This window comes from Brachycentrus maculatus, unplaced genomic scaffold (assembly GCF_059751285.1).
Source record: "Brachycentrus maculatus isolate JH-2025_06_01 unplaced genomic scaffold, ASM5975128v1 h1tg000564l, whole genome shotgun sequence".
Lineage (NCBI taxonomy): Eukaryota > Metazoa > Arthropoda > Insecta > Trichoptera > Brachycentridae > Brachycentrus > Brachycentrus maculatus.
Window position 1 is genome coordinate 197,501 of NW_028281307.1, and position 15,509 is coordinate 213,009.

The following is a 15,509-nucleotide window of genomic DNA, read 5'->3' on the forward strand; positions in this document are numbered from 1 at the left end:
GGCTTGTAACCGAATACCCGCTTCATCTTTAATTAAAAAAATTGCCATTGCTTTGCAGGATAATGCGCTATTTGGAGAGTTCAGCATAAGGGAAACCATGATCTACTTTGGGTGGATAGCCGGGATGACCATAAAGGAAGTGGACGAGAAGCTGGATTTCTTAATTAAGTTGCTACAACTTCCCTCTGCCAGCAGGTAATAGATTCTTCTCTGCGCCTTCAATATAAAACCCAACCTGAGGTTTATTAAAGCCTAATAATTAATATACCGGAACTTAATTTCCTTTAAATCCGGCTAATTTTTTAGTAACAGATTCAGATCCTCAGTAATTAGGAATAAGACAGAGAAGGGAATATATGTATACCGTATTTTTCATTATTAATTATTTTTTTCAGAACGGTGAAAAACCTATCAGGAGGACAGCAAAGGAGAGTTTCGTTATCAGCTGCCCTTTTAAATGATTCGGAACTATTGATCTTAGATGAACCAACTGTAGGTGTTGATCCAGTTCTTCGACAGAGGTGATTTTTTTAAATATATTTTTTATTAAACTATGTAACATTCATCTTTATACTTATGATTGGCATCCCTTGATGGTATGAATGGTAAATGGTACACAGTACATAAAGCTATCACTTAAACCAACCAGTGACAAGTCATAAGGCCTGTATATGCCTAGACTTCCATCTCAATAGACTTCTTCATCAATATGAGAGTTGACAGTTGATTTGTAGTCAATGCGTTTTGCCATTTCACTATGAATAGACTGAATGACCATTATGCGCGTCGTAGGTTCAAGACGTATGGTTACAACAAGATGGCGCAAAGTGCCACACGGTGGGTACCACCATCAATTTACTGCGGGAAATTTGAATTTGTATATCAACAAAACAACAAAAAAAACACCGTTTATTAATAATTTCAATTTTTTTATTGATATCTGAACTTGGAAGTGTGCATAAGTATGGAAGTCTGGGCATTTACAGAGCTTATTTTTTTATTGAATTTAATCATCTATGGTAGAAATCCGTATGTGTTTTGCTGATAGAATCCTAAATTAATATAGTTTTAAGTGCATCTGTTGTTATTATTGCAGTATATGGGATCACCTGGTTGAAATTACGAGGGAAGGAAAGCAGACAGTCATCATCACGACCCATTACATAGATGAAACCAGACAAGCACACATGGTGAGTTCTGAATTCCTGCATCTTGTAGAGCATGGGTGGGCAACCCTTGGCCCGAGGCGTCTAAGTGCGGTGGGTAAAAAACTTACTTGGTGGATTTCTATGGGAGTTTGCCTTCTGAAAAAAAAAATGCTCAGCGAGTAATTACTATGTTTGGTATTATAAATTTAATATTAATTAGTACATATACATATTTGTGTGCAAACTTTTACAATTCTGGATTATCAAAAAAACAAACACTGTTTGCAGTTATCGAATCCACATTTAGACCCAATACTACTCTTATCTACTTCAAAAATACAAGCTTATATAAAAATACTTGCAAATCAAATGCAACCGCATAAATCTCATTAATTCTATATTAAATGTCGTAAAAAAAAAAATTAAACTACTATATTGCAGGTATACTGTAATATCATGTGGTCTAAATGACGCCCGCACTAATCCCACGTAAAATATTTGGCCCTTTTACAACAAAAGGTTGCCGACCCATCCTGTATACACGAAGCAGACATACACGAAGAAGAGTCAAGGAAAGTTTACAAAGACAGAGTGGTGTGGGACTCTATTATCTCTCACTATCCTTGCGGGATAGTTAGTTTATTCCACCTACTCTTACTCATTCAATCGCTCAATCTATCACATTTATTATACTTTATAGATCGGGCTCATGAGAGGAGGTCGCTTCTTGGCCGAACAATCTCCCACAAGCCTGATGGCGAAGTACAACGCCGAGAGTCTGGAGCAAGTGTTCCTCAAGCTGTCCGTCATGCAGAACCAGGGCAAGAGGAGGCGCTCCAGCATCCTGCAGGAAGTCACCGACAATATCCAGCTCTCTGAAATCCAGGTAAAACTGAAATCAATCTATATCGAATGAACGGATAGATTGAATCTCAACTGCATGCCTTGCGTTCAATGTTAAAAGGAGAGGAGCTTTGCTGGGAAAGAAAAATATTGACTTTACAGATTGATTCATATTTTACAAAAAAAAATATTCAATTCTTTTTGACGGAGCAAGTAAAAAAATATTGAAGAATGAATCGAGTAGGTTTGCCATAATATTTTGGTAACCATTGTATTTATCAAACTCAGTGATATCAATTTATGAAAGTTTTGAGTATTTTTATTATAATTATGTTATGTAGTGTGGGTATATACAGGACTTACGGCCGGTTAAAGGCTGGTTTTAGTGATTACTTTATACACATATGACATTTACAATTCTACCCAAGATTGACAACCACACTGTTAAAATTTTGGAATTATTATAATAATTTTGATAATTTTTTTGCGCCATTTTTGTAAAATACTACCTCAATGGCGTTTATAAAGACTTGGATAGTAATAGGATGATGATGATAATGATACAAAAAAATAAAAATAATAAAACATCGTCAATCGTCTCGGGACGTTGAGTGGGCTAAGTCTGGAGGAGGGAAAAGATGAGCCGACAAATTGAAACGCCCTTCACTCAATCCTCATGGGCTGGAGAATGGCCAAGATGTTGGGCAGGACGCCTCCCTGAGCGATGGTCATGCTGGAGAGCACCTCGTTGAGCTCCTCGTCATTGTGGATGGCCAACTTCCAACGTCCAGACTAGCACAGTTCAAACGCGACTTCACTTTTATCCTCGTTTGCTGCCCTTCCATGATCCGACATGATGGTTTTGTCTTGAAAGTTGAATTCATACCTCGATTGACACCTTCTTTTACATGCGAATTCTCGGCACCATCTATGGTTGAGCTGAGTTAGATTTTTTTAGGTAAGGTTATGTTCAATGAGCAATTGTTTATGATTGATGTTTTAAATTATAGGATCCTGGAGCGGGCATTGAGGAAGCAGAGATTGGAGAGATATCGGGAGAGTTTGGGGACAATGTGTCGACTTGCAACCGAGGAATTGTGGTGGTCACGCCTGACGCGTAAGAAATACATTTTTTTCTGTTACAATATTATGTTTTTTTATCTGCCTTCGTAGTGGAATCTTGACCCGGTTGGCAAGGAATACGATTTTTAAGGAAGTTTAAAAAAAAACATATGTGATAACAACATTTTTAATGTGTCCAAGCACTTGTTCACAAATCTGATTTTTTTTTAATATAAGAGTTCTTTTTATTTTGACATGTCATCATAGATGAAGAAGAATATGGAAATTTGGGCATTTACGAGGCTTACGACCATCATAGGCTGGTTTAAGTGATCACTTTACAAAATGAGAGAGTTTCTGCTCTACAAAATGCTTATTTCCTCTCACCATAGATGTCTCCAGTGAAATTCTAATAAATTCAACTACTATGTTTCGATTTTGAAGTTCCAAGAATTTGAGTAGTGTGGTTGTCAATCATGGGTAGAATTGGTCAATGTTACAAGTGTGTAAAGTTATCACTCAAACTAGCCTATAGCGGTGTAAGCCCCTTAAAGTCCCAGAATTCCATATTCTTCTTCATATATGTTCAGATGTAAAAAAATAACTCCTATAATTGGAGATAATCCTAGGATAATGTAACTGATCCGTGAATAAGTATTTGGACACATTCATGTAATTAATAATCACGATATCACTGCGTTACTACAATACAATGCAGAAGGAAGGAGGATAAACGTCGGAGCCGGGAATTGTAGAACAACTATGACCAATACTTACAGAGCTAAATGTAGTGGAGTGAAGCGGCTGAACGCTGCTCTACCCTCTTTTTTTTTCTCCCACATAATGCACACAGGAAAGCACTATAGCAAAAGTGCAAGAATCCCTTACCCGTAGCATGACCTTGCATTTATAAGCAGGGTGCAAAAAAGTGAAAGAGAAAAAAAAAATAAAAAAATACAATACAATGCTGTATGTGCATACGGAAAGAAATGTTTTTGTTGATTTTCTGTCGGCTGTCAGTATCTTTGTAAAAAATTAACAATGATTGTTACATTTTGATGTCTTTGTATACCCATGATTATAAAGTGACTATCGAATTATCGATGATATTAAAGATATAACATTAACTGTCCTCAGGGTGAGACGAGCAGGTCTCAAATCCGGCACACAAAAATCTCAGTGAGTTGTTATATACACACACTAACAAAACTAACATTTTGTTTGCGCTTCAATTATAACGACAGATGCAACATCTCATCTATACTTTATTCCTTCTTCTTCTTCTTCTTCTTGGTGTAGTCTTCTGTTTTTAAGAAGGATTAGCCTCCTGCGATGTCGATTCCCAGCTGTCAATTTATCTTTTTGCCTCTACCTTGGAGTTGGCCGTGCAGCGCAATGTGGGGGAGTCTGGATGGTTCCATTCTCCTCACATGCGCATACCATTGTCTCCATCGTTGCCTTCCCTACCTAACGACATCTTCTATCTCGCATATTTCTCTTATCCTGGTGTTCCTTATTCTATCTATATATTCTTGTCAGATATGTTCCTTAGAGTCTTCATTTCTGACACTCTTAGCGCGTTTTTGTTACTGCATTTTGATTGGATAATAATGTTGGTACTTAAATAGTTTGATTTTTGTTTGGTGCTAACTATCTTACTAACTAACCATCATGCCACTTCACTGTAGGGGTAGGCAGAGAAAATATAATATAACAACGCTCTGTCTCTGCAAATATTTTTCGCCTATTCCATATTGTATCATCTCCTCATACATACCCGCCGATTATTCCGACTCCTGACAACACTTTAAATTATTTGAAATATTTGACAGTGCCAAGTTTTACTCGGTCCACCCGTGCTTCTATTTCCAATGAATAATGCGTGTTTCTCATCAACAGGGTTCCCGAACACTCCCTACCACCGGAAGAGGAACCTGCCCAAGGTTGTATGGATCGACTGAAACCCATGAAATTCAATCATATGAAAGCTCTGATTTGGAAAAATGTACTAGGACTCATAAGGAACTGGGGGTAACTATGACTTATTTTTATACTATACACATTTTTATCGATTGACAGTATGATCAATAATACGAGGCATTGGTCTGTATATTCCCGATAGTTACCTAAGGCTGTGTCAGCATAGATTTTTTTACACTCCTATATACAAGACCAATCTGCTGATGGTTATGCCTGTAGGAAGAGCTACCGCTATGCTGAACAATATTACGATGGATATTGATCTGTTACATGTGTCTGAAGGAGTATTCCCAAGCGTGTTTCTTTTACAACTTTAACAAGAGTCTTTTTACTTACTTTAGATTTTATGTAATTAATATACCGAAGAACGGGGCGACTTGAACTTTGATGTGTTACATGAGCCCAGTACTTAGATCTGTATTTGGTCTACAATAATGAACGTATAGACATGATTCATTGATTCCCTGACAGATGACACTTATTGTCACGATACATTCATTATTGTAGACCAAATACAGATCTAAGTACTGGGCTCAAGTAACACATCAAAGTTCAAGTAGCCCCGTTCTATGGTATACGCTTTCAATGTCAGTTTGTTATGTTTATATTAATTATTGAAAAAAATGAATTGATTTAATTCCTCTACAAGCCCCTATCTGCTTCCAAGTGGTGCATAGGGCACCCGAGATTAACTAATAACGTTTCTTACATTATTTTTTTATGAAGTTCACCGTGGTTATATTAAACTATTTTATTAGTCTTACAAATTCATTTGAAGTAGTACCTTAAGTCAATTATTGTAACTATTTCTGACTCTTATTTGCATCCAATGGTGCATAGAACACTGCATCATATTGACACAGTGTTATCTTGATTGTTACTTACATGAAAGCAAATGATCAGATCTGCGTCTCTTGTCCAGGGTGATAATAAATAAATATCAGAGAGAAAATCACTCGTAGTTATTTCGACCCCCCTAGGAATCAAACCCGGAACCTCCAGTATGGTAGCAGAGCGTACTGACCACTACATTACGGAGGTGGACATATATGTGGAGATATTGTAGTCTTACAGGAGGAAGTGACCAACTAACTAAACGTAAAATGTTCAGAAGGGTCATTTAAGTTACTTTTGCTTGCCAAGAAAATATACATCAATGCAGTTAGTCATTTTTAACACGTCAATATATTATACTTCCAAGTTTAAAATCCTTTGGGATTTTTTTCTGGGCAATATTAAGCTAGTAAGATATCAAATATTTGGACACACTCAAATGTTGTAAATAAATTATCTGGTCAAATTATAAGCTTAATAATAAAAATGAAAATGGTATTTTCTGGCGTTTCTCATGTGTGTAATTATAATCCAGGATTTGGACCTCACATACTAATATAAGAGTTTCTGCTTAGTAAAAAGCTTCTTTACATCTCACCAATAGATGACTCTAGTGAAGTTCTAGTGATTCAAGAACAAGTTTTCTAAATTGGTTCATATATATATATATATATATAGAACTTCCAAGAATTTGAGTGATGTGGTTGTCAATAATGGGTAGAATTGGTGAATGTTACACGTGTGTAAAGTGATCACTTAAACCAGCCTATGACGGTCGTCAGCCCCGTAAATGCCCAGACTTCCATATTCTTCTTCATCTTTGATGAGATGTCAAAAATAAGATATCAAATAGTTAATGATCACGTTTTTGTAAAAAATGCGCTTGCTCACTTTCTCCTGTACGACTACAATATATGTATTGTACCAAAAACTATTGAATGACCGTCTGACCTTACAACTTATGATTTTCAGAGTGATGATGTTTATAATTGGGCTGCCCATATCCCAGATCGTACTATTCTGCCTCTCCATTGGTCACGACCCCGTAGGACTCAACATAGGCATCGTGAACCACGAGCTCGCCGCCAATGCTTCTCTGGACACTTGCGTATCTAAACTGGAACATTGCAACTCAAAAATGCTAAGCTGCAAATACCTCAGCTATTTGCAGGAGCGGACTGGGAAATTTGTAAGAATATCTTGTTATTCCCTTAATATAAACCTGGTTTTTTTATTGACACCCAGTGGCGTGCATAGAGTTTTTAATCAGTGTAGGCAGTAGGAAAAATAGCATTTTTTTATTATTTTAAACTTACCTCTCATAAACTTTAGAGACTAGAAGGAATGTGTATTTGATTATGCATTTTTATCGATTGTTGCGCGGTATGATCAATAATCCTGAAATTATCCGAAACATTGGTCTGTATGTTCCCGATAGTTACCTAAGGCAACGTCAGCATAGACTGTTTCACATTTCTATACACAGGACCGACCTGCCGATGGTTATGCCTGTAGGAAGAGCTACCGCTGTGTTGAACAATATCTTATTGGATATTGATCTGTTCCATGTGTCTGAAGAAGTTTTCCGAAGCGGGATTCATCTACACCTTTAGCAAAAGTTCTTGCATATTTTCAATTTGTGTTTGTACTTAATGTATACAAATTTTTTTTTAGTTTGTAATGTATATGTTAATTGAAAATAAATAAATTGAATTGAATTGAATTGAACTCTTACTGAATTGAATTGATTGAATGGTGGTATCGCGGATAAAACGTAGTTTTTTTTATATTTAAAAATAAATATTATTATTATCGCAGGTTTCCTTATTTATTCCATTCCCAAGCTAGGGTAGGTTAAATAGATACATATAGTACAGATAAGTTCTATTCAATCATTAATTGTTAATTGGCAACTAAAGCTTACCCTCTTTTATCAATGTCCCAAGTCACAAAGCCCACATTAATACCCATTCATTTTGATATACCAGCCTCCACTATAGCCAGATATCTTACTTGGGTGTTTCCACATAAAAATGAAAGCTTGATGGATACATATATCGCCCACTCCTTTCAAGAACGTCATAAATCAAAAATTGACAATTTTCATTTGTGCATGTTTTCGGAATGCTTAAAAAATGTACTATATCACAGCAAAAGTGGCATATTTTTAATTTAATATTTACCCGCTACAGGACAGAAAGTTTTGTTTTTGCATTTTGAAGAAAAAGTATTGTTTTAAAAATACTGAATATTTTTCCAATGGAGAAAAAACCTTCAAGTTTTACCTAAAAAGATCTGTTGCACAGTAAAAAGTTCAATAAGTGGCTAGATATATATTTTAATAAATTTCATTATTGCATGATATTATTACATCATATTCTTAAACTTTAAAAACGATCTCTTGAAAAATCAAGTTTTTTTTTCCACATAACAATGAAAGCTTGATGAATACATATATTACAGATTAGATACAGTTCTCGAGAAGAGGCACTGGCCGCAGCGCAGAAGGGCGGGATATGGGCCGTGGTTGTCTTCCAACAAAACTTCACGGAAGCTCTCGAAGTCCGACTTGCCGACGGAAGAGACGCAGACGAGCAGACCATCAGCGACTCGGTGGTCGGAGTGCACATGGATGTCACCAGTAAGTCTTCCGCTCTTAACTTCATCACCACTGACCAAAAAAACTAAATCTCATTTGTCGTTATTTTAACAGATTTCAATGTACAATTTGAATGATAAACCAAGTTTTAACCTTTTCGAGAGTACAATAATTGGTGTCCGATTTCTCTAGGGAGTGAGTTCTTTTAGCATGGAAAAAAATCACAAAATCTATGTTTGTATTACGAAATTAGAAACTATGTAAAAATAATAAAACTCACTCTCTCTCTAGGTTTTATTTTATGACAAAATTACATACAAATATCCACAGATGTCATTGTTATACAAGTTACATCATACCAACTGACAGATGGACTTGGACGTTCATTATCATCGATACTCCTTTGAGGAAAATTCACTACGACGTTCATTAACGTCCATACTTGCGGAAAGGCTAAATAAAATTTTACTGTTGAAACCTCAGTATCCCATTAAGAAATTTAATTTTTAATCTTCTCATAACATAATGGTGCATAGAGATCAAAAATTAAATGACGGCATAGTAATCAGTACTATAATTCTGGTACCAGTCCAGGGTTATATCACATTAATATAACAGTAAAAAAATCACTTACATGTATTTTGACTCCCTGGATCGAATCGAATCCGAATCGAACCCGGGACCTCAGTCATATTGGCCAAATGGTAACTACTACATTACGCAGGCAAAAATTCGTTGCTTGATCTACTTATATCATTATATTACGGTATTATATTTATTGTTTTTCGGCATTCACTTCATGGTAAGACATGATTTAATTGTAAACGAAAACATGTTTTTTTTCCGCTTGAGTATTATATTTATTTTATTTATTTTAAATTTTAATGACTAGTTTTGGAAGCCACAGATGCTTCCATCTACGGGTACGAGTATAAACGAAAGCATGAATAAGGATAAATAATAATCCTTACTCTAAGTAAAGGGTGGGGGTAAGTTAGGGGGGTGGGTGAGTTAGGAGGTGGAGTTTTTGGTTTTAGAGGTGAGGAATTTTCAAATAATAAATTATTTATTAGATTATTATTAGGATTTAAGTATTTTTATAACTATTTATCCTTATTAATGCTTTACTTTATATTCAAATCCGTAGATGGAAGCATCTGTAGCTTCCAAAAACACTCGTTAAAAATAAGTATTAACTTAAGTGGTAAAAAAAAAGTGTTTGTATTTACAATATTACGGTATTATGTATTATCTGTTATTTATTTATTATTAACTATAGTTTTAGGTATTTGGAAATGGAAGCATAATGAATGGAAGCACAATGCTTCACCTCTCAAATATGTCTATGATGCTGATGTATGTATGTGTATTAAGTGTATCTTTTAATAATGTTTCAGATAAACAGATTGAATTTCTACTTTTGCGAGACTTCCAAGAATCGTTCTTCACCTTCAGCAAAAAGTTAGCCACAGTCTGCAATCTGACTGAAAAGATCTACCAAGTTCCAGTCAAAGTAAGATTTTCAGATATTATCCATGTTTCTCATCTTGTCAGGTCCTCCTGATGTCGACCGTCACTTGAGAGTAATTGTCCTTGTCTTGGGAAGCTTCGAAAGCGCCTCGACAGTCCTAATCCCTGTCTAATCTCGCACATTCCGGAGCCAGGAGATGTCTTTGCACACACATCGTCGACCTTCTATTTTGGTGCAATAGCTTGTACCTTTCTCCTCTTAGTGCATGCCCCAGCTATCTGGTCCTATGACCTTGATATCTACATAGATATTGACTATAATATGTTATTATTTTATTTATCTCATGAGACGACCTTATTTGAAATATATTTTCACAGTTCAACGATCCAGTGTATGGCGATAGAGTGCCCAATTTCACTGACTTTGCCGGTCCAGGAGTAGTTCTAACGTAAGTATTTTGTTTATATATCTTAGTCTTAATTTGTATTTGAATTTATATTCCAAAGAAATCAATAAAATAATTAATCAATAAATAATCAAGAACTAATTTATCTTTTTTTTTGATAAAGTGAAATATTTGTGTTTTAACAACCCCATGAAAATTTAAACACAACCAAATTTAAGGTCCTGATTAATTTCATTGTCTCAAGTCTTTCTTGGCCATCTTTATCCAGTTCCCCCATTCACATTTATCAAATATAATTTTTTAGTCATTCCCTCAAGAACCTTTCTTAATCTTTTCAATTATGTATCACTAACTCGGACAACTTAATTATATTTTACTTTTTACTGCAATCTGTCTGTGTGTTTTTTCAGAATCATCTTCTTCTTGGCTGTTGCGTTAACATCAGTAGCCATGTTGGTGGAAAGAAATGACGGAATTTTGGAACGATTGCTTGTCTCTGGAATTACTGGTTAGTTATTTTTCATAACAAAGCTTTACATCTTAAAACTCGTTAAAAAGTACATAGCAGTACTTAAATTACTGAATAACTAAAATAAATATTTCCTATGTCTTTATTGCTAAATGAGTAGACCATGAAACAAAAAAGGTGAGATGAAAATATAGAATTGCTGCCCACCTCCGAACAGATAATTGATATATCTACTGAAGATAAAGTGAGTACAATATTTGCTTATTATTTTAATTAAATTTAACTTAATTATAAAAGATATACTTTTTCACCATAGCAAACAGAACTCATTGTTTTATTTCTTCATCTTCAAACCTTTATCCGTACTCTATGGTGCATAGGGCACTGCATTATATAAACGCAGTGTTATCTTGATCTATAATACATGAAGGAAAGGTGATCAGACCTTTGCTATCATCATCAAGTCCAGGGTAGTATTGAATAAATATTAGAGTGAAAAATCACTTATATTTATTTGACCCCCCCAGGACCTCTAGTACAGTAGCCGAGCGTGCTGACCATTACACTACGGTGGTGGACAAATTTTTCAAGTTAATTTTACTTAATTGTAAAAGATATTCTTTTTTAACTATTGCAAACAAAACTTACTGTTTTATTTACTTTGATTTTGAGTATTGAACTGAATAAATTGAAATGTCCCATGTTTCCAGGTACTGAGATCCTGTTCTCGCACGTGTTCACGCAGTTCACGGTGATGTGTATCCAAACTGTTCTCGTGTTGGTATTCGGATTTGCCGTGTTTGACCTCACTTGCCGTGGCCAAATGATACTGGTCATCATCCTCACACTAATCACAGGACTTTGTGGAATGACATTTGGTATGTACAATAATATTAACGCCAAAAAAAAAGCAGTAACACGGCTGTCCAAACTCAAAACACAGTAAGGGACATTTTTTTGTAGTACATTTTTTTTGCATTTTTGGACTAAGTAGATTCTACTAATTCCAAAAATGCAAAAAAAAACGCACTACAAAAAAATGTCCCTTACTGTGTTTTAAGTTTGGACAGCCGAACAGTGTTCATAGTAAAAATTCAACGCGAACCGCTGGCGACGGGATTTGATAATTGTGTGCACATAGTTTTGACCTTAACAAAGAGATTGGTACATAATATTCATATCTTCTTCTTCTTCTAACCCTTACCCACATCCCAATGGTGCATAGGGCACTGCATCATATAAGCGCATTGTTATCTTGATCGTTAACACATGAAGGAAAGGTGATCAGCCTTGGCTTCAGATACCAGTCTAGGGTGATTTTGAATAAATATAAGAGTGAAAACATCACTTATTTTTATTTGACCACCCCCCTGGGAATTGAACCCGGGACCTCCACAACGGTAGCCAACCATGCTGACCATATTCATTTAAAGACATATAAAAATGTAAAATAATTCCTTGTTTTCTGACTTTGAAATGAAGCCGGCATAGAAGGAAAAAATATCTCATTAATTGACACTTTGTAGTAAAATCTATCCATTTTTAATTAATGTTTTACTTAGTAAATACCACTTTTTCAAACTGGTATTTACTAAGTAAAACATTAATTAAAAATGGAAAAAATATCCTTCCCGTCCTTAAGCATGCATAGACTGAACGGGTAAAAAAACTTTTCCTAATGTAAGTGTGTTAATACTGGATCAATCTGAAGCACTACCTTAAGCACCACTAAGATGTTAACATTTTTTACTATAAACAAGCTAGTTCTTAATGTTTTCTTGTTTGGTCTTAGGATTTGTGGTATCATGCGTGTGTGAGACAGAGAGAACGGCCACATATCTCGCTCTGGGTTCCTTCCTGCCCATGATGATGTTGTGCGGCATCATCTGGCCCATCGAAGGAATGCACCGCATCTTGCAGTACGTCAGCTACCTCCTGCCGCTCACCAAGTCCACCGAGAGCTTGCGTTCCATCCTCCAGAGAGGGTGGGACATCCACGTGCCGGACGTGTACTACGGATTCGTGTCCACTGGAGTATGGATCTTCATCTACCTCACACTTAGTATCCTCATCATCAAGTTCAAGAAAGGATAAAAATGTTGTTATAACTTACCTAACTAATCTATTTAACTGTTTAAAAATGTCAAATTCAGCTTAGTTGTTTGATTTAATCATTTGTCCAGCAATTATTATTAGCACCCAATGGTGCCTAGTGCATTGCATCGAATATTTGTAAATTTGATCTTGAATAATTCAACAAAACAAACATTTGGCCAAAGAAACTTTTAAAACAGGAATATGTTATAACATTTTTTAAATTTAGCATTTAAAAAATGTTTTAACCTATTCCTCATAACATTTTGAGTGTGTCTGGATCTGGATTATCTCCAATTACAGGAGTTATTTTCATATTATTTTTTGACATCTCATCAAAGATGAAGAAGAATATAGATTTACATCTCACAGATGTCTCTAGTGAAGTTCTAGTGATACAAGAACAAGGTTTCTAAATTGGTTAATTTATATAGAACTTCCAAGAATTTGAGTAGTGTGGTTGTAAATAATGGGTAGAATTGGTGAATGTAACACGTGTCTTAAGTGATCACTTAGATCAGCCTATGACGGTCGTCAGTCCCATAAATGCCCAGACTTCCATATTCTCCTTCATCTTTGATGAGATGTCAAAAAAAATAAAATAATAATAGTAATAATAATAATGTTCCTCATAAAGTCATTAAAAAACTAAACTGTTTTTAAAACGAATAATGGAGATGGCTAGAATTGAAACAGATATGGTTTTATCACCCATGATTTCCTGACAATCAAGTAACTAGTATTTTAAAATGCATTCTCGGCGTGGGTTATTCAGTGATTAAAGATTATTGCAAAATTAAATTGTAAATATTTCAATCATAAATAAAAATCAATATCTATTTTACAGGGTTATGATGACAAAATATAGACCCATTTTGTATTTCTTGACAAATGTCAAATGTCAAATGCCAGTCCGATTAGATTTTTATGCGGTGGAAACATACACAATTTGCTGTGGAGCGATGCGCCAAAAGATCTAGAAGAAATGCTTAAATTGTTTAATGATCATTTTTATGACCGCGTATTCAATGCATACATTAAATTAAATGTTTAAGTTGGATTCATGTATTTACGTATAAGTTCTAGATGATAAGCGAACCTTGCCAATTATTTATATACTGTATTTGAAGTCGACCTATTAATTATTATTTTTTATGAGACAAAACTGGAGTGTTTTCTTGATTTGTTACTTTTTTATTACCTTATAAATAATAAATTACTTTATGAATGGTGTATCCAACATAAAAGAATATGTTCATTTTGGTCAAAGGGAGATATGTCTGAATTGATTCCCTTTTAGCACCCAAATGGTAAATTGGGCACCACATTGACTCATTGCAAAGTTAAATCAATTGGGATTATAAGAAGGCATGGTGATCAGTTCTGCACTCCATATTCATGAATATAGGAGTGGAATATGTTTGATGGAATGTGGAATGTGAAGGACGACAAGGTGAAGGATATAAAGCTATACAAAAAAGGGAGTTGAGATGAAAAAGTATGAACTATAGAGAGGAAAAAAATAATCAAGCTTATAGATAGCTGGGACTCTCGGGACTACATAAAAAAAATCAACATACAAAAAGTTATATACAATGTTTAACAGTTAAAATATATATTTTTTACCCCTATCTGCATTTCACATGGTGCATCGGACGGGCACAGTGTTAACTTGATCACAAATTACATAATGCAAAGTGATCTATCTGATTCAGTGCCCTATGCACCATTGGGTGCGGATAAGTATCAGAAGAAAGATTATAATAAATTTGTCATTGTGATGTTTTTCCATATTGCCCAACCGGAATCAGAATCTGTCTCAATCAATTATGAGTTCTAACCAAATATATTTATGTTTGGAGGTCATATCATATTTTTTTTCCACTTATGCCAAAGGATTTTTTTTTATTAATGTATATTAATTGGTTCATTGTTTAAGGGCATGAGAGTTGGATTCGGTTTAATTTTATAAGTACCTTTGTATTTTTTGTTATATGTATTGTAATTTTGTTCGTGTTAAATGATTTGTATTTTTATGCAAATAATTCATTTGTGTAATTTCGATAAATTAAGGTTTAATTTATTATGTAATAAGTCAAATGTTTTTAAAAATCAATAGATTTATTTATTGAACAATAAACTAAGAAACTGTGTTTTATTTCCTGGATCCTTTTAACTAAATTGAAATCATTTCGAATTTAGTAACGACTTATTGTTGAGAAGACACTATTTCCATTTGTTTTTTTTTAATTCAGTTGGGTATTTTTATTATTTTTTTAATCAAATTAAATTCTAAAGAAAAAGTAAATAAAATTTTTAAAAAAACATAAATTTTCAATTTTTTTCAAGACCCTATATCCCCCATTAAAATTAATGTAGCATTTATCATGGGAATTAATCATTAGAAACTTTTTAGAACAGGTTTACTATTTCTTTGACCCCTATTTTCACCTGAATGGTGGAAATGGCACTGTATCGTATTGGAATGGTTATACTTTATTATTTTTTTATAAAGGGGTGGTCTGAGAGGAGTGGGGACGATGACGAATTTAAAGTTTATAGTAAAACACATTAGACAGGAAATAGTGTTAGAATAGATAGAC

General features: G+C 34.5%; 1 protein-coding gene across 3 annotated transcripts in view; it reads left to right on the forward strand.

Annotated features, from left to right (window-relative positions):
* Positions 1 to 15,054, forward strand: part of osy (ABC transporter oskyddad) — a 53,233-nt gene extending 38,179 nt beyond the window's left edge. For 2 of the 3 annotated variants that reach the window (XM_088273259.1, XM_088273260.1), the window contains 14 exons: positions 59 to 195; positions 396 to 521; positions 1,097 to 1,190; positions 1,849 to 2,034; positions 3,002 to 3,108; positions 4,191 to 4,232; positions 4,953 to 5,084; positions 6,840 to 7,056; positions 8,331 to 8,508; positions 9,864 to 9,979; positions 10,315 to 10,385; positions 10,754 to 10,851; positions 11,523 to 11,690; positions 12,605 to 15,054. In XM_088273259.1, coding sequence (XP_088129385.1) covers positions 59 to 195; positions 396 to 521; positions 1,097 to 1,190; positions 1,849 to 2,034; positions 3,002 to 3,108; positions 4,191 to 4,232; positions 4,953 to 5,084; positions 6,840 to 7,056; positions 8,331 to 8,508; positions 9,864 to 9,979; positions 10,315 to 10,385; positions 10,754 to 10,851; positions 11,523 to 11,690; positions 12,605 to 12,906 — 1,974 coding nt within the window. In that variant the 3' untranslated portion in view covers positions 12,907 to 15,054. The remainder of the gene's footprint in view (positions 1 to 58; positions 196 to 395; positions 522 to 1,096; positions 1,191 to 1,848; positions 2,035 to 3,001; positions 3,109 to 4,190; positions 4,233 to 4,952; positions 5,085 to 6,839; positions 7,057 to 8,330; positions 8,509 to 9,863; positions 9,980 to 10,314; positions 10,386 to 10,753; positions 10,852 to 11,522; positions 11,691 to 12,604) is intronic. The other variant, XM_088273261.1, reaches the window with a different exon arrangement.
* The last annotated feature ends 455 nt before the right edge of the window (positions 15,055 to 15,509 follow it).